Raw genomic sequence first — 18,777 nt, 5'->3', positions numbered from 1 at the left:
TCACACTCGGACAAGCCATATCATTTCCCCAAGCCTCATGTCTCCTCGTCTGTCAAATGCGTACAGGGACACAGGGGTTTTGTGAGATGGGAGAACTTGGCATGAAGCCCCTGGGCAGTGCCCGGCAAACCACTGGGGCCTAATAAAAGAACAGCCTCCCCTGCCTCCTGGCCCCTGCCCCATCCTCTTTCCCGGACTCTCGAGTAGGAAAGGTCTTGCTGTGTGTGTGTCCTCCCAAGGACCCCGAATGAGGGTGCCCGTGAGGATGGAGGAGCGATTCCGGCGGTGGGCAGAGCGGGCTCTCCAACCTGAGGCCGAGGCCGACCGGGAGCGGGCAGGTGATGGAGAAGGCAACAGGGGCCACGTTGCAGGGGGGGCGGGCTCCCTGGGCGTCCCCATCCCCTTCCCAGTGGGCCCTGGCCCCTCCGTCCCTTTCCTGCCTCGTGCCAGAGCAGGGAGCAGCGGGGGCCCCACGTCCCTCTGCAAGCAGGGCAGCTAGAGGGGAGGGCGAGCTGCCCGGGGCCCCGGCCGGCTCCTGGCTCACCGTATCGCGTGTTGAAGAGAAGCTCCACCTGCTTCCGCAGGGGCCGGATCACGTCACCGTGGCTGTCTGGAAGGCAAAAGGCAGCCTGCTGGGCCTCCCCAGAGGCAGCAGCACCCCGCTTCTCAGCTCATGTCCCAGCTCTGCCGGCACCAAGAATGACCCTGCGTTGGGACCTTGGAATGGGGGAAGGCCGGGGTCGTGGTGGTAGCAGCTAACCTATTTTCTCAGAAATGGCACCCCCAGACAGGTCTGCAATTCCTGAACTTAATATGTCTGCTTCTAAAATCAGGTCTAAGGTATCACCGGGCCTGAATGAAGATTTGGAAGATTTTGCAGCCTAAGAATGACCACAGATCTTTCGAAGCGTGTGTCATTCTAGACCAGCTCAGGAAGTGACTTAGCTAGTGGGTGAGTGGTAAGCCGGCAAATTGAGTACGCTGCCACCAGGTGGCAGTGGACTTTTCTACCCCCACCCCAGGTCAGGCTGGGTTTAGGGCAAGGTCCCTTCTCTCCTCACACACCCTCTCACATTCCATTCCGGGGGCAGATACTCCCAAGAGGAAACAGACCCATCCCCACTTTGATCTCTCGTCCTGCACAGCTCTCACTCAGCAGGAAGGGAACGAGCGGCGTTCCTGAGAATGAGCAGGTCTGTTGGACACAAAGCCAATTTTGTGCTTCCCGGCCTCAATACTACTTGCTCAGACTCCAGACTTAGAACCTTTGTGAAAGAAGCGGGCTATGTATAAAAACAAAGACTGAGAATGCTCTGCATTTCCCTTACCAGAAAGAGCTGCTTGTACCTCTGATCAGGTACCTCCTAGTTCTAGAAGACAGGTCTGTAAACCTCCTCCCAGGACTCCCGCCGCCAAATGGCGTGTTGGGGAGAGATGGGGTGGAGAGAACCAGAGACAATAGGGAGAGGAAGGGCGGGGGAGGGGAGGGGAGATGGGGTGATGGGCTGAAAGGTGGGAGGTGGACAGCGCCTCACCCTCTACAGGCCTCTCCTCGGGCCGTGGGTCCTCGCTGGGGCCTTTCTCTGAAAGAGAAGAGAGGGTGCCAGGAAGCCACAAGCACCATCTCCCCAGGAACGTCAGGCCAGACAAGGGGGGGTGCAGCAGGCTGACTCTGGAGCAGAGCATGGTGACCCCCCGGATGGGATCAGGGACCTCGATTCTGTACAGGCAACCCACCCTCGTCTTCACACAAGAAGGCCAAGTTCACGGGCGCCTGGGTGGCTCAGTCGGTTAAGCGACTGCCTGCGGCTCAGGTCATGATCCTGGAGTCCCGGGATCGAGTCCCACATCGGGCTCCCTGCTCAGCGGGGAGTCTGCTTTTCCCTCTGACCCTCCCCCCTCTCATGTGCTCTCTCTCTCTCTCTCTCTCAAATAAATAAATAAAATCTTAAACAAACAAACAAAAAAAGGCCAAGTTCAGAGCCAGGTGTCGGAGCACATTCGGTTCGCACCGTCTGGAGACCAGACCCACGTTGGTCGGTCCTTCTTTCCGTGTGCTAAGTTCTGCTCTAGGCACTAGGACACGCGGGGACAAGACAAGGCCCTGTCCTCCTGCTGTGACACCAGCTCGAACACAGAGCGCCAGTGAGCAGGGATGCCGTGAAGAAAGATGGTTGGGTAAGGGGAGGGCAGGTGGGGGGCGTGGAGCTGCCCCAGGTCCCGTGGCCCACGGGGCTCTCTGATGAGATGGCACTGATCCTCGCCCAAGCTCACAGCAACAGACCCAGTCTTGTCCCCAGCCAGCCAGGATGTGGCGCGTCAGCTGGGGAGCGCAGAAGCTGTATGGGGGTGGGGGACCCTGCTGGCCTGGGGGGGGTGGAGAGGAGGGGAGCACCTGGGCTGAAGATGAGAGTCTAGGAAAAGCAGTAGGGGAGAGGGACACAGGCGGGGAGGGAGCAGAAGCAGCGTGGGGGACAGTGGCAAACTGAGGTTCTGGCTGCGGGAGGAAGGAAGTGGGTGCACGCGGACACCGGGACTGGGGTGCAGGGTTGGGGACAGCCATGCTGCGGGGCCTCCCTCTGCAGCACCCCTTCATTACCAGGGCTGGAGCCAGGAAGGCATCAAGGGCTGGTCAGTACTTTTAACAAGTGGAAGGAGGCTGTAATTTGGGAAGCTCGCAGGCGCTGTGGCGCCAGGTGCTTTCACATGCCGGACTAAGCCTCCAAGGGCCTGTGTCGGCCCACGACGTGCAGCCGAGCTGGAGAGCGGGGGAACTGGTGGAGCCCAGGTTCTGCCAGACTCCTGGCCAGCGCCCGTCTGCTCTCCCACCGGCTCCTGGAGGGAGCACGTGGGGACAAGGGAGACCAGGGCACGGTCCCCTGTCCCCAGGTGGGAATGGTGAGCTGGAAGGAAGGGGGCTGGTCCCAGGAGAGCTGCCAAGAGTCCAAATTCGCTCAGGCTGGAGGGAAAGGTGAGCCTGCACCTGGGATCACCAGACAAGCCTGAGGCTTGGGGCTCAGCGTGGAAGGCGCTGGAAGGTTCTGGAGGGTTGCATCTATGCTCAGCCGACTTGAAAAGGTTGAGGGCCAGCCCTGGGAGCAGGCCTCAACCTTCCTCAGGGAAATGGGCTCACTGTGGGCAGTGGATGCTGGGCCCAGCAAGCTGAGAGAAGCAGAAGTGCCTGGAAACATCTCTCAGGCAACGACGTAGGGCCATTGGAGGATCACTGTCTCAGCTTCCTCCCTACTCGGCTGCCGACCTAGGGCGTGTGGTTTACGTGGCTCTCATGTCCCCTGGCTCAGCTGTCCGCAGCGGTAACGGACCTGGTGACACTCCTGCACTGTCACTGTCCCACCTCCCACCCCACGTTGGTGTGCCTCGATTTCCTCCCAGGCAAGCAAGCAGAGCCCCATCTCACAGCCAGCTTCTGGAAGGTCCTGCTAATCCACTGCATTTTTGCCATTTCCAGATGAAGGGGGGGGCAGTCAGCGAGAGAGGAGTCTGGTGGGACCCGCAGGGCCACCAGGGAGTTTTCCTGGGCAGGGACCTGTGACAAGGGGTCAGGTGATGGTCAGTCCCAGGGGAAGGGAACCACCCAAGTGTCACACCTGGAGCACTAATTAAGATTACAAGGTGGCCTGGAGGGACATGAGGGGGGAGACCTGGCCAGGGAGTCTGTCCCTGCCGTGAGCTGGCCATGTGCCCTCGTCCTGGGAGTAGCAACAAGGAGTCAAGGTCCATCTGGAGCCCGGGCAGGAGAGGACCCGCCCCCGCCGTCCAACAGATCCAGGTATCCTCAGCCCCACTAAGGAGGGGCTTCTGTTGGGCTGGGGCCGCTCCTGGGGGGCTGTGACCCGTCTGCTTTGGAGTCCCAAATTCCAAACGTGGGGAACGCACCAGATACTCCACCCAGGTGTTGGGGGCTGGGCTATTTACCCTGAATGAGCCCCCCGCACCTGGCTCACTGTGCCCCCGTTTTCAACTGTGAATAACCGGCAACACCCCCCAGATATGATCAAGGACATGCCAACTATCCCAGCACTCTAGAGATGTCCAAGGCACCGGGTAAGGGAGGGAGGGACAACCTGTGCTCGACCTGTCTGTGGTTTGGACAAATAGTCTGTGCAAAATCTCTGTGCAAAACTGTAGCCACACGCATATGCACACATGCAGAAAAAGGACATATGAAGGACCCGAGGAGGGGGCAGGGGAGCTCCTCCTGTCCGGGGCATAGAACTCTGCATCATTTACCATGCACACGTGTCAGCAGAAAAAGCACACGCACAGGGACACACGGACACACACACCCCATTCTAAACCACGGTGGTCCTGAGGACCTCGGAATCTTCCAACTTCGTCGGTTTTGAGTGGGGTGCTTGGAAAGGCACCTCAGACGGGCAGTCAGCAAACCTGAGCTCCAGCCCAAGGCTGGGTGCCCCTGGGCAGGTGGACTGGCCCGGCTGGACCTCAGGTTCCCACCCTCTGTCACGCCAAAGAGGAGAAGCCATTCCAATAGGCCCACTGGCCCAGGGCCGCCCAGCCCCCTGGGGTCCAGACGGAGATAGATACCCACGGTCTTCTCTAACGGCACTGTGACCACAGCCTGGTACCCTGTGACCCTGGGGGCCAGGCCCCTCTGCCAGCTCATCCTGAGCCACGGGTCACCTGAATGCCCACCCCCCTCCCCAGTTTCTCCAGAGACTGTTGTCAAGTCTGGTCCTGCCCAGCCCGTCCACAATAGTCTTTCTTCACGACCAAGCTATTAAAAGCCCATCCTGACTGGCTGAGGAAATGAAAAAGATACACCACTTAACCTCGCATAGCTACTGTTCCAGCAGTTTCTTCCTTGTTGTTTAACCAGTGATTATGTTTTCAACAGTTGCAAAGAGAGCAGCCTTGTGCCTTCCATGCTCCCCCCTCGCGGCTTATTTTTGGTGGCTGCTGACAGTCCATCAGGAGGATGCCATCAACAGGTCCCCGCCAGTTGGGCTGGCTCTTTCCAGTTCTTTCTTTATCAGTAACATAGCCACGAACATCCCCGTGTGGAAGACGCTGTCCGTGTTTCAGATCACTTCCTAGGACCGGACCGTGGGAACCCCCAGGGGGTGCTTGTTTTGACAGCTCGTCAGGCTGACCAATCTCCTGAGAAAGCAACTTGGCAAGCTGCATCCTTACCGGCATCAGAGGGGCACCCATTTCCCAACATGCTCAACAAAGGTTCCGCCTGATTAAGGGGTGCAGAAGAGATGTCCCCTTTCTGTTTCCCTGAGGCTGCGCGTGTTTGTGTTGCTTGCTATTTCTTTTTTTGCGTGCGATCAACCATCTGAGCTGCGGCGGACACTGGGATGCACCACTCGGGTCCCCTTCCAGGGGCGACTCCCGTCCCACGACTGACTGAGGATAGCCCAGGCCAACTCTGGGCTGACTGAGGATAGCCCAGGCCATTCTAGCCGCAGAGCTTCCCGTGGGGCCGGCAGAGGCTGTCGGTGGGGCCGCATCATGCCTCCGCTTCCCTCCCGGCCCCCCACGCTCCCACCCCCTTACTTACTTAACTGCTGAGCCCAAGGGCAGCCCCCAATAACCCCCCCACCCCGCCCATTAAACACCAGCTTGGGGTCTGTTCCCTGGGGTCCACCACCCGTGTGACTTGTGTCCTTGGGCTGTGAGTTTTCCCTGTGGGTTCCGGCCCAGGGTTCTGGTCTCTGAAGGCCATGGGGAATGTCATTCCCGGGGACACTGCCCGTCCTGTCCCGAGGCACCTGCCAACTGCGTAATCTTACTGCCTGAACTACCTTTGCCTGACTGATAAATACGAGAGGAAGGACCGAGCCCCCAGGACACCGTGGGAAAGCTCCCCCAGGAGGAGGCTGGGGTCCCTGGGCTGCCCCGCTTCCCCAGCTGGCCTGCCACTGGCCCCAGATCCTGGCGTCCCATGAGCCGACTAATCAATGAACCCACACTGGGTCCCTTCTCATGGTTCAGTCATCCACGTGGAAGTGGGCTCCAGAACCGAGCCCGGGATGGGCACGTGCTCGACCTGTCTGTGGTTTGGACAAATAGTCTGGAAGTCTGTTTTCCATGGCCGGTTCGTCTTCTGTCCCCCATGACCCTGCTCCAGTGCTGTGGACCGGGGATCTTTGGGATTATCTGCCTGGGATCTGACTCCTCAGAAGCTGGAGCCAGACAGGCGCCCACAGCCTGCAGCTCTGCAGACCCTGCGTGTCGCCCCACTGAGCGCGACTCCCGGGTCCTCTTCCCCTGCTCCTGTTGCCAGACCCGTTCTCCCTGACAGGGAAGACGGAAGCCGACGAGGGGCAGAGATGTTCTGCTTTAATTCTGTCACCAATGAACACGGCACCACCCACCTGGGCCTGCAGGAAACCTTGTTTTTCCAGTCATGTGTCTATTTTTGGTCGCGGGGGGTGGGGGAATTTCTCAAGTGCAGCAAAGCACGCAGAATATAATAAACACCCATGTACCCACCAGCCGGAATGAGTATGTTAGCATTTTGTCATTTTTGCACCTGATTTTTTAATACAACATTAAACAACGCTGTTTTTTTGGAATTTTGAAACAATGTTTCCAAACTTACATAAAATGCTGTGTCATCCATACCTTTCTGCAGTTGCTTTTCACGATGAACGTTCCATTTCTCAGACCTCTTTGCCCTGTTTATTTATTTAATTTTACTGTTTTCAAGTAATCTCTATGCCCCACATGGGGCTCGAACTCATGACCCCGAGATCAAGAGTCGCACGCTCCACTAACTGAGCCAGCCGGGTGCCCCTGCGCTGGTCATTTAAATGCCACCTGCTATATATGCTTTTGCATGGTATCCTTCTGGCACCCCGGCCTTCCACTCCCAATCAAGCCCACACCAGATAATGCACACACGGGAAACACACAAAAGACAGTCCAGTCCCCTTCTTCGCGTTTCGTGGCCTGGCCCTGCATCTTCTATTACAAAGCTTTCTAAATTTTAATTATTTGAGTACTAATATCATTTTCTAGCCTCTCTGTGAATCTTGTGTCCTATACTTGACATGCTATTTGTCTTTGTGATAACCAACTTCTAAAAAACTTCACCTAGGGGCGCCTGAATGGCTCAGTCAGTTGAGTGTCCAACTTTTGATTTTTGGTTTAGATCAGGATCTCAGGGTCCTGGGATCGAGCCCCGTGCTGGGCTTCACACTCAGCATAGAGTCTGCTTGGAACCCTCTCCCTCCGTCTCCCTCTGCCCCTCTCCCTGCACTCTTGTTCACTCTCTCTCTCTCTTTTTTTAACAGTTGAGCACATAGTTTCTTCTTTTTTTTTTTTTAAGATTTTATTTATTTATTTGAGAGACAGAGAATGAGAGATAGAGAGCACCAGAGGGGAGAGGGTCAGAGGGAGAAGCAGACTCTCCGCTGAGCAGGGAACCCGATGTGGGACTCGATCCCGGGACTCCAGGACCATGACCTGAGCCGAAGGCAGTCGCTTAACCAACTGAGCCACCCAGGCGCCCTCAATCTTTTTTTTTTTTTTTTTTAGATTTTAATGATTTTACTTACTTATTTGACAGAGACAGAGAGAGGGAACACAAGCAGGGGGGAGTGGGAGAGGGAGAAGCAGGCTTCCCGACGTGGGGCTCGATCCCAGGATCCTCAGATCATGCCCTGAGCCAAAGGCAGACACTTAATGACTGAGCCACCCAGGCGCCCCTCAAATAAATGCTCTTTAAAAAAAAATAAAAAACTGTACCTATAGCAATTCTTGCTTTTATTATCTATAATAAATACAGATCATCTGTTGATAATGGTTGGAGATGGGAGGTGGGCGCACGAGATGCATTAAACTGCTGTTTTCAATTTTGCGTGTTTTTGAACATTTCCAAAATGAAATTGAAAACACAAAACCTATAGAGCCCCGTCCCCCCCCTTGCTGCTCTCTACCTGCCGGACCAGTCCTCTTGGCTAGGATATTATAATAGTCTTGTTTCTGTCTTTGTCCTCATTCCCCTGCATTTTATCCTCAACCCTGTGGTCAGAGTAAACACTGTTAGAATGTCCCTCGTTACCTCCAACCACCCCCCCATGAGGAGGTTTCTGTCCCTCAGAGTCAAGCCTCCACTCTTTCCTTTGACACACTTGCCCTGCACAACCCACACCCTCCCTACCTCACTCACACCAGCCACCTGGGCTGCCTCGCTTCTCCTTGAACATGCTGGGCATAACCCACCTCAGGGCCTTGGCACATGCTATTCCCGCCACCTGAAAAGCTCTTTCCTGACATTCAATGGCTCCCACCTCCTTCAGGTCTTTGCTCCAAAGTCACTTTCTCAGTGAGGTCCTCTCTGACCGCCCAAGTCCTGTAATAACCACCGCACCCCTGCCCCCCCCCCCCCCCCCCCTTTGGGTTTTTTCCCCCCCCCCCCCAGTGCACTTACCACCCTCTGACTTTCTATTTTACCTAGTGATTTGCTTACTCTCTGTCTCCCTGCACTGGGAACACAGGCACCTTGGTGTGTTTGGTATACTGCTCTGTCCCCAGCACCTCGCACGGGACCTCCTGGTACATAGCAGGTGCTCAGTAAATAGTTGTTGAACAAATGAACAAGTTAATTGACATGGGGGCTCGTGGGAAAGACGTAGAAGCCAGACTTAGTATAAACCAAGGCCGACTTCAAGTTTCCAGAGAGGAACCTAGCCCGCACAGGGAGTCAGACACACACTGGGTTTCCTCTGGGGGGCTTCCTGGCCCACCCTTCTCCCCGTTATGCCCCAAGGAGGTGGGTCCCCAGCCCATTTCTTACCAGTCAGCATCTCCATCCCGTAACCAGAATCTTCTGAGGGCAGATGCCCAGGCATTGAGTCTGTCATCTCCTCAGAGGTGGGCGATGGGTCTAGAGACAAAAGGACAGTAGCATCTTCTGCTTGTCCCACACTGTCACGGTCCCTTGGGGACCCCCAGCCCCGCATGCCCGCAGAGCAGGACCCTTAAGGAAGCCGTGCCCCAGAACTCTGGGAGGACAGCTTTAGTGACCAGTTGTGCTAGATGCCAGGCGGGGAGGGCCTGAGGTGGGGGAAACCCCACACGGAGCCTCCAGAAACCACGTACACCCTCTTTTTCACAGATGTGGAGACAGAGGCTCAGGGGCTTCTAAGTCTGGAGTCAGACTCAGACCCTCCTATCCCATACCTTTTCTTCTCCTCCCTCCTGCCTTATAAATCCCAGGGGAGGCAGGCCTGAGCAGGGAGGCCTGGGGCGGGGGGGGACCTTTAGGAAGACCAGAGCCGAGAGACAGGCTTGCCAGCGTAGAGGGCAGACCCGGCTGCAGAAAGCGCATGCCATATACCCCACTGGAGGGGTATATGGGATCAAAACTAGAGAAACAATGGCCTCGAGACCCCTTCTTGGCCCTCGGGAGACAGAGGGGATAGCCTACGAGGGGACACGGTGCTTCTGGCCGGTCCAGGAGTGGGAACTGCTTGATTCCTGGAGGTTCATGTGGGGCAGCAGGGCAGCCCTTCAGACACCTGTCCCTTACCTGGGACGGTGACCTGAATAATATCTAGATCCTCTGGCTCAATTTTAATGGGCCTCAGCCCACTCAGCTCCCCAGAAGTTCCTGCGAGGAGGGAATGAGGGATCCAGTTAGGTGTGGGCCTGAACTTGGCTGGGAAAGGCAAACCATTCTAGAACATTCTTAGGCCTGTGCCTAGTTAGTAATGCCCTGGGAACAGTCATGCCGGCCTCGAGCTCCTGCCCAGCCCAGGAGTGGAGGGTCATCATGCAGGTCCTGAGTTCCATCCTGGTATCTCCAATTTATAGGCCTGGTTACGGAAGCCCACAGAGGGAAGCCACTTGCTGCGGACACACCGGGAAACAGTGGTGATGCCGGAAGCCGGAAGCCATCCCGACTCCCCCATAATGCCACCTACATCCCACCAGCCCCTCCAGCCTCCCAGTGAGCTCCCAGCATGCTCTGAGGCCTGGGGGTGGGGGGCAGGGATGGGCAGGGTAGCTCATTAGTATTCCAGGCTCATGGGCTGAGCTTGCCTCCCTCCTCCCCAAGGCTGCTGGGAGGGGAGACGGGGGGTGCTGGTGGACACCCGCTCACCCCAGGACACACACAGTGGGGCTCCTGCTCCTCCTCACCTGGCCCACAGTCTTCAGAGACACCATTCTTGTCTGACCTGTGGGAAGGAAGGAGGCCAAGAAACGACACGGCATCAGCCCTAGCTCTCCCCTCAGGTGGGAGCCCACCGTGGCTGCCAACTCCACACCCCCAACCACATTCACTCCCATCCCCACAGGGCAGTCCTCCCTATGGGAGAGAGGCCCAGTGCAGGGTCCCCCAGGACAGCGGATCACCTGCCACCCTAGCCAAGATGCTGCTCCCTACCCTGGGGTGAACGGTCTGGGCGTCCACCTTCCCCACCAGCTGGGAGCTCCCGAGGCCTGGCTCGGGCCAGTATGGGAGCCCCACAACTTAGCACAGTGAGGTTCCATCAGTGCTTGCTGGGGGGGATTGAGAGCTGAGGGACCACCAGCCTGGAGAGGGTACAGAGGTCTGGGAAGCAAAGACGGGCAGGGCCCCTGGATGGATGATTCAGTGAATTCACGGAGCACTGTGGGGGAGGCCTGGGCTGGACATGGTGGTTCTGGAATGAACGAGCCATCCCTGGCCGCCAAGGGCCCAGAGCCTGGGTGGGTGGCACTGGTGGACGGTGGTGACCAGGCCATGAGCTGAGGGCAGGGCCTTGTAGACACGCAGGGCAGATGCCTGACGTAGTCTGGGTGCCAGGGAAGGCTTCTGAGAGACCAGGCAACCTCTGGCTAGATCCTGAGCGGGGACAAGAGCTCTCCAGGTGGAAAAAAATCGGCAGAGTCTCTGTTCTCCTCTGTCCCTTTGGATTCTCCCTGGCTCACAGCGGGGTGAGGACACAAGGGTGTGTGTGTGTATGTGTGTAGGTGTCAGGAGCTGCTGGGCACGGCATCCTCTGGCCAGCCCCAGGCCTTGCTCCCCCACCCCCCACCCGCAGGTAACACCGCCAGACCGGAGTCGGGGAGGCGGTGGGCCAGGAGCTTGGCGTGGGGCCTTACCGAGCAGTCCCGGGCAGGTCGAGGACAGATGCACGGGAGATCTCTGTAGAGGTATCCTCTGGCGGGCTGGCTGGCTCCAGCTTCGTGGGGTCTTTGGTAAACTTGTTCCCTGGGCGGAGAGGTGGGGACAGGTCAGGGCCAAGGCCCTCTAGCCTCCTGCCTGCCTATCGCGCACCTGGGCAGTGGCCTGTGCAAGGCTCTTGGCGGCACCCCTTGCATATGGTCTGGGCTCTACCAAGCCAGGAATGGGTCCTGGGTAGAGAAGGAACATAGGCCCCGGTGCCAGAGGATGCCAGGGATCTGGGAGGGTTGCAGGAGGAAGGAGCAGCCAGAAATAACTGTCCCAGCCTCACATTCACTATTAACGCTGAGGGCACCCTTGGGAAAGAGGCCAAGTGGCCCCCAAGGCTGGACTACAAAACCATTCTCTCATGTAATTATCCCAAGAACTCAGAGGAAGATGCTTATTACCCGCCCCCATTTCACAGATGTGGAAACTGAGGCCCATAGGATCCTGGCCAAGGTCACAAAGCTGGTGGGAAGGAGGGCCAGAACCAGGACCCAGCTCTGTCGCACCCCAAGATCTGTGCTCCCTTTGCTGCACCAGGCAGAGCCCGACTCTCCCTCCTGGGAGGCATGCTGCCCACTGGTTGGCGCCCCCGCGCCCTGGGTTTGCAGCCAGACCTCACTGCTGACCAGCTGGGCTTCAGGGAAAAGAGCAGAACCCACTTCGTAGGAATGTTCAACGGGAAATTAAAGTAAAACTGAATATGCTAACAGCTTAGGAGAGCACCTGACACGTGCAGGTGTTCCCTACACATTAGCTTTACTACTCCCGAGGGGCTGTCTGCGTCTGGGAGCTGTGGGCTGTGTCTACCCCGGGGTGGACGCCGTACCCAGGCTCCCTCCCCGGCCCGGGGCCCTGCCAGATAGCAGCACTTACTCGGCAGCTTCAGAACGGACTAGCCGGTCCCCACACGTACCTGTGAAAATTCGCTCATCAAACATCCTGGGGAGAGAGGAGAGACCGGTGTGAGGGCAATGTAGGCCCAGGGGCCCCCCAGGTTCAGGGACAGGCCTCCATGCAGACCATGGACTGGAGGAGGAGCGGCTGGGGGCCTGCGACCAGTCAAGACCCCGGCATCACCCTGCTCAGCCTGGAAGTCTGGGCCAGGAACAGGAGGGCAAAGGGAAGGTCGGCGTGGAAGCTGGGGTCACCCACCCCTCCACCTCCGGGGGGGCCTGGTGTTCTTTCTGTTCCACCCCAGCCCCCCCACCCCACCTTAGTGGTACCCAGAGGGTTGGGGAGCTGCCGGTAGCTGGCATACAGGCTCTGTGGGACCCCCAGACCAGCCTGGACCCCAGAACCAAACGATGCCCAAGGAGGGCCCAGCGGGAAATTCAAACAGAGGCTGAAGTGTGGGAGGCAGAGCTTGGCTCCCCCGCTGCTCCTGGGGGCCCATGTTTATCTGGGGCCCACGAGGCTGAGAAGCAGTCACAGGAGCGACCCTGGGGAAAACCGACTTTCTCTCTGAGACCTGCGTCCTCAGCCCCACCTGGGGACGGGGAAGCTGCCGGCCACGACTCTGGTTTTATCACCAACAATGTTACCTATTTATCAGCGAGCCCGAGGGGCAGGGGCTCGAGAGACAGCACGGGGCCTGCCCCGGATTCCTGGGTGGGACTGGCAGGCAGATGACAGAGAGGTCAGATGCGGCTCCGGGCCTGTGACAGACACCCTCACGGGCTGCCCGGCCTTGGAGGCCCGCTTGACGGGCGCTGACCAGGCTTGCTGTCCATCTTTGGAACACATCCCAGACTTCTAGGATCCCCTCCAGACACTCTTCCCCCGTAAGTCCTGCCTCAGGTGGAACCTACGTGTCTGTCCCTCAGGCGGAAACTTGGATCCTCTCGCTGGGGGGCTGGTGTCCTGGTGGGAACTGGGGTTTTGAAGGCCAGGGAGCCTGCCTACCACCGATAACAAGACCCGTAGGCCTTACCGAGTGGCTTCTCCCCTTGACCTCCCCCCACCCCGCAGACGCTTGGGCCGCGCCAGAGACTCCACCCGCTGACTGCTCCTAAGACCTTTCTCCCGACTCATTTCTGCCAGGACAATCTCGAATGCTCCGCTGACCGGGCTGGGCTGTATACCAGCGGCAAATGTCCAGAGGGCTCTGAACGGAGTAGCCACTGTTCTGTGCGTGTTGCTCACATCCAGTCCTCTCGTCTCCCATCCACGGTGTAAGGCACGGACAACCACTAGCCCCATTTTACAGAGGGCGAAAGTGAGGCACAGAGCAGTTAAGTAACTTGCCTAAGGACACACAGCTGGGAAAGGCAGGGTCAGGGCTCAAAATCAGGCTGTCAGCACCGACGCACAGCACCGACGCACTTTACCACTCCTTTATACACGAGGGAGAAGGGAGGTCAAGGAAAAGGTCGGTGTTTATTGAGCATCTACTATATGTCAGGTGTGTTACGTCTGCCTCCTCATTTTATGTTGAGAAAAATCAGGGGTGTGTGTGTGTGTGTGTGTGTGTGTGTGTGTGTGTGTGTGTGAATGCACCAGTGTCCTTATTTTTACAAATGAGGGAACAGGCTCAGAAGAGAGGCGCTATTCAAGGTTATCATGCTGCGAGTGACTTTAGGCCCAATCTGCCCGATGCCAAAGCCACCTCCTCCAGGAAGCCCCACAGGCTTGGCGCTCAGATGCCACTGACTCGACGCCTGGAAATCCGTTGTCCTCTCGTACCCTGGACTCATCACAGGAGTGACCCCCCTCCCCCCCCATGACTGGCAGTGGCCTCTGAGGACAGGTGGGGACTCGTGCCTGCGGTCTGTGAAGTCCCCAGTAGAGCCCAGTGAAGGGCTGGGCCTGTAGGAGGCCCGCAGCAAATACTAGGGAAGAATTAAATAAGCTACGGTGTAGATTGAGGGGGATCAAGGTCAGCCACGGTGAGGACCCAAATCCCATGGTCAGGCACACAAAGGGACACTGGGGTGTCCCTGTAGCTTTCCTCTTACCTAGCCCCCCATCTGCCTAACAGACTTAGGCAGCAGCAAGAGAGATTTAAGCTAGACAACAGTAGGCACTGCCTGACAACTGATTTCGATTCACTTCCAGAATGATCTGTCACGTGGGACCCCCCCCCCAAGTCAGGGTTGTGAGGGCAGATGCGGCCCCACCGCCACAAGGGAGCAGGTGAGAGTCTCCTCCTCTCAGTGGGGACCCCCTTTCTCACCCCCATATCCTCCCTGGTCTGTGCTGACAACTCTCAGGCGTTTTTTTTAATCTCAGACACAGACCTCTCTCTGGAGCTTCTGACTTCTCAATGTGGTCTCCAAAAATTCCATCTCCTGAGCACCCCCAAGTCAGCATACCCCACGTGAACTCCCCGCCCCACCCCTGCTTCCCCCAGTCATACACTCAGACGCATGGGGTGATCCTGGCCTCCGTGCTCCCCTCCACACTCCCACATCCCAGCCACTGGCAAACCCAGCCAAGCTCAGAATCCACCCCAAACGCAGCCGCCTCTCTCCCTCCGCCCACCAGGCCAGCCCAGCCCACGCCAGGCTTCCTCCCGAGTCTCCCCACCTCCAGGGTTTGCTGCCCACCTCCCCACCTCCGCAGCCCTGCCCTGGCCTCCAGCAACCCTCAAGAATAGCTCTGTGCTGGGGCGCCTGGGTGGCTCAGTTGGTTAAGCGACTGCGTTCGGCTCAGGTCATGGTCCTGGAGTCCGGGGATGGAGTCCCGCATCGGGCTCCCTGCTCAGCGGGGAGTCTGCTTCTCCCTCTGACCCTCTTCCCTCTCGTGCTCTCTATCTCTCATTCTCTCTCTCAAATAAATAAATTAAAATCTTTAAAAAAAAAAAAAAAAAAAGAATAGCTCTGTGCTCTCAGAGTGGACCCCAGGCCCCTGCCCGCGCCCAGCCTCCTTGCAGCCCCGGGCAAGTATCTATTCATTCATTCATTCATTCATTCATTCATTCCACACATACACACTGGGCGTCTACTACTACTACGTTCTAGGCGCTGGGGGTTCAGCGATGAGCCCACCACAGTCCTTGCCCTCAGTTCCTGCCTTTAGTCTAACAAGCTCGCACGTGAGCAGACGCACACACTGGGAGCGCGCCCTCACAGAGACAGATGCCTGGGAAGTGGCCAGCGCAGTGCTGCCTGGAGGCAGGGGGGTGGATGCCACGGCCTCGGGCCACCCCTCCATCTCTAACCATTTAGGAGGAAGCATCCTGGGAAGTCTGGGCATTGCCTGCAGACCCTGATGCTTACTGGGTGGTGAGTCCAACCAGCTGTGAGGGCGAAGTCTCCGCTGGAGTCAGGAGCCGAGGCTGGGGGACGGGCAGTAGCAGCCCCCCCCTGCCCCCACCAACCCTGGGGGGCTGCTGCTATGGAGTGCACCGTGTTCTGCCTTCTCCCACCCACCCACACCTGGGCCAGGGGAGCCGGCTGCCTGGGAGGACAGGGAGGGCAGTCCAGCCACCAGGAGGTAGGGCCACCCGATGCGGGGTGTGAAGGGGAGAGGCCAGCCGGCCCCACCTGAGCTCACGTGAGCTCCCCTCTAATGGCAGGTAAGTTCAAAGACCTCAGGTCTTCTTTAGGGGGAGGAAAACGCCTCTTACTAAGACCTAACGGAGGGCCCGCTTGGGCCAGGCATGGTGCCTCCGTTTCCCGTTCAGGCCTCAGAAGAGGCCAGGAAGGGGGGCGACCGCACAGCTGCCTGGTTAAGGAGCCCGACCCCTCTCCCAGGCCCGCCTGTTCTCTTGGCCGAGTCTGAACCCATTCATTCCAGCCCTGCACCATCATCACCACCCCCCCATGCCTGCTGTGGTTCCCTGCCCAGCCCGGACACCCCGGCACCCCGAGCCCGGGCCCCGCACCCCACCCTGTACCTCTTAATGATGAAGTGGATGCTGTGTCGCTCCTCCAGGATCCGCTTCAGCTTGGGGACCCCGTAGGTGCAGGGGCGCTTGAAGGGGATCTTGTCCGGGATGCCCACAATCTCCACAGCCTCTGGGTCGCAGGCAATCTTCCTGTAGGGGACGGGGACCATGTGGTCCAGGCCCAGGGCTTCCGCTGGAAGGGCAACGGCAAGGCTGAGCATGGGACGGAAGCGGCGGGGCATGCGGGGGCCCCAGGGCCGCCGTCACTGTGACCTTCCCCCGCCCCCCTCCCCTGCACATGGTGCTTCCTCTTGAAAACTGCCTACAGCTTCCCATCCCCCTCAGCGACAGCCAAAGTCCTACCTGGGCTTACGAGGACCCAAGTGACCGGGACCCCATCACCTCTGACCTGATGTCCCTGCTTTCACTGCTGTCTTTCCAGCCTCCTTGTTGCTTCCCTAACAGGCCAGACACAACACCTGCCCCAGGCCCATTGCACATGCTCTTCCGGCTACTGAGACGCTCTTCTCCCAGATCACCATTCACTTCCCTTCCTCCCTTTCCCCATTCAAGTGTCCCCTCCAATGTCACCTCATCAGCCAACAGCCCCCACCATCTCCCCATGGCACACCCTGCTCTATTTTTCATCCCCTGTTTACTGTGACCTGACACTATAAACATATTCTGTACGCTGGTTCACTGTCTGTAACATCAGCTCCACGGGAGCAGGGGGCAGTTGCTGCTCCACGGCTGGGATCTAGACAGGATGGGATATAGGCTAGCTGCTCCCTGCACTCTGTGAGCGAATGAATGGCTGAAGGAAGCTTCTCGGCAGGACTCCTCCAGCCCCCCAGATGTGCTCTTTCCTCCAGGGAGGCGTCTGGCGTTCTCACTCATCAAGGACAGAAGCGAGACACAGACAACTTTGCCAATAGCAACGTAGACAGAATCTGGGCTTAGGAAGTGGTGACTTGTTCCTTTCTTCCTTCCAGACCTTTGGGTTTGGTCTTGGGCCACCTTAACTATTCACTTCCATCACACCTCCAAGTTCCCACTACATTCAGGGACCAAGTACTTCTTGAGTACCTACTATGTGCTGGGTGGTACTTTCTTGGGTCCCCGGTTCTCCCCAGGGCCTGGGAGGTCTCAGGAGACTTGAGCAGGGCTGGCGGTCCACTTCCCTCCTGCCTCGTCCTTCCAAACTCCCCCGAGGGTCCCGCGTCCCTGGGCCCTTCCTCAGGCCCCTCCCCATCCTGGCCTTGCTCCTCTGCCGGGGCTTTGCCTGTGTCCCAGCAGGTGCCAGCCCCGAGCCGGCCTCCCCTGCGGCCACACCCTGGCCGGGACGCGGCAGGGCTGCCTGGGGCCCTCCCTGGCGCGCCGTCAAGAATTGTTTTTCTGTTGATGCAGCCAGGTCTGCGTCGGCGGCTTTGGCAGCCAGATCCTACTGTGAAGCCACACTTAGCTCGTTGTCAAATTAAACCCTCGAAATCTCAACAGCTGTCAAACCATTTCTTTCCCCAACCCCAGCCCCAGCCGGTGAGCGATGGCTTCGGCGAGTCTATGCACATTTGTCTCCACTCGGGTTCATGTCATTGGCTGGGCCTGTCTCTTCAGCCGCAAGGACAGCCAGGGGACAGAAGGTGACCCCACCTGGCCTCCAGCCTCTGCCCCCTGAGAGGGGGAGACTGCAGCCACCAGGCAGGAGCCTCTGTCCCTCGTAGAGACTCAACCATCTCCCAGGATCCCCCCGTTTCTTCTCCATTTTATTTTTTCCCCCGCTGCACCCCCAGCCCCACTGCTGGCCCACTTCACCCAGGGCTGGTGGCCGGAAGGGCAGACCTAGGAGCAGGCTCCACTCGTCCAGGGTCTGCGGGATGCCTCAGGCTGCCACACGAGGTCCTCACCCCCGGGGACGTCCCCAGTCCTCCTGGGGAACTTCCTTCTCCCCAGGGCAGCTGCAGGGGAAGCTCAGACGGAGCTCTGGCCCGAGAAGGGGCAAGGCCTCAGGCACTGCAAGCCCAGTGCTCCTCCTTGGGTTTGGATGCGGCAAGGCCAAGTGCTGGCATCCGCAAAAGGCTCAGCTTTCTGGAAACATCCAGAGTACACAACAGGCAGGAAGCCTGGCGGCTGCCATGCCAAATCGGCTAGGGCAGAACGCTCTGAAGGCAGTCGGAGCCAGCCCTCCCCAGGTCCCCTCCCCCTACTGCCCATCCAGCTTGCACCTGCCTGTAGGGGAGGAGAACGGGAGGAGTATGGGTCGGCCAGAGAGACCACATCAAACGTTATCAAAGGTGCTCAGGTTACCCCAGACTCCTCACTAGGCCTCTAGAGCCCTGCTCAGCCCCAACCCCAACCCAGAAGGCGCAGGCTGCCAAAGCCCCAGTGTGGATCAAAGGGCACCTCCTCCATGAAGCCACCCAACTCCTCAAGCCTGTGGAGACCTCGCCTTTCTCTGAGCTGTCCTGTCTCTCCGAGGGCCCCCACCCCCGCGTATTACTGTATACTACCTCATCCCACTGCACGCTGCTGAATACACCTGGAGACACATCTTCAGGCACCTGCCGAAGCACCTCGAGACCAGCGCGGGCCTCAGTGCCTGGCACAAGGTTGGGTGGGGGGAGCTGAAAATGCGTGACTGATAAGTGAGCGAACCAGTAAATGCATGAGAAGAGAAAAGAAGGGAGGGGGCAAGTGTGGCAGGTGACCCAAGAAGTCATGGGGTCTTCAGCTCTGGTTCCTGGCTTGAGAGTTCCCAAACCCCTGGTAATTTCCCTGAGTGACAGGGCTGAAGAGA

General features: G+C 58.3%; 1 protein-coding gene across 8 annotated transcripts in view; it reads right to left on the bottom strand.

Moving 5' to 3' along the window:
• The window catches only part of GTF2IRD1 (GTF2I repeat domain containing 1), a 101,838-nt gene that overhangs the window by 37,517 nt on the left and 45,544 nt on the right, over nucleotides 1-18,777 (bottom strand). For 7 of the 8 annotated variants that reach the window (XM_025864613.2, XM_025864615.2, XM_073884177.1 and 4 more), the window contains 8 exons: nucleotides 15,993-16,176; nucleotides 12,069-12,094; nucleotides 11,086-11,194; nucleotides 10,138-10,175; nucleotides 9,527-9,607; nucleotides 8,792-8,881; nucleotides 1,536-1,583; nucleotides 545-610 (listed from right to left, as the gene is read on the bottom strand). In XM_025864613.2, coding sequence (XP_025720398.2) covers nucleotides 545-610; nucleotides 1,536-1,583; nucleotides 8,792-8,881; nucleotides 9,527-9,607; nucleotides 10,138-10,175; nucleotides 11,086-11,194; nucleotides 12,069-12,094; nucleotides 15,993-16,176 — 642 coding nt within the window. The remainder of the gene's footprint in view (nucleotides 1-544; nucleotides 611-1,535; nucleotides 1,584-8,791; nucleotides 8,882-9,526; nucleotides 9,608-10,137; nucleotides 10,176-11,085; nucleotides 11,195-12,068; nucleotides 12,095-15,992; nucleotides 16,177-18,777) is intronic. The other variant, XM_073884175.1, reaches the window with a different exon arrangement.

The sequence above is a fragment of the Callorhinus ursinus genome, unplaced genomic scaffold (assembly GCF_003265705.2).
Source record: "Callorhinus ursinus isolate GAN/ISIS: 27379988/994484 unplaced genomic scaffold, GSC_fseal_2.0 scaffold55, whole genome shotgun sequence".
Lineage (NCBI taxonomy): Eukaryota > Metazoa > Chordata > Mammalia > Carnivora > Otariidae > Callorhinus > Callorhinus ursinus.
Note: the sequence above shows the minus strand (reverse complement) of the source record. Positions and strands in the feature narration are given on the sequence as shown.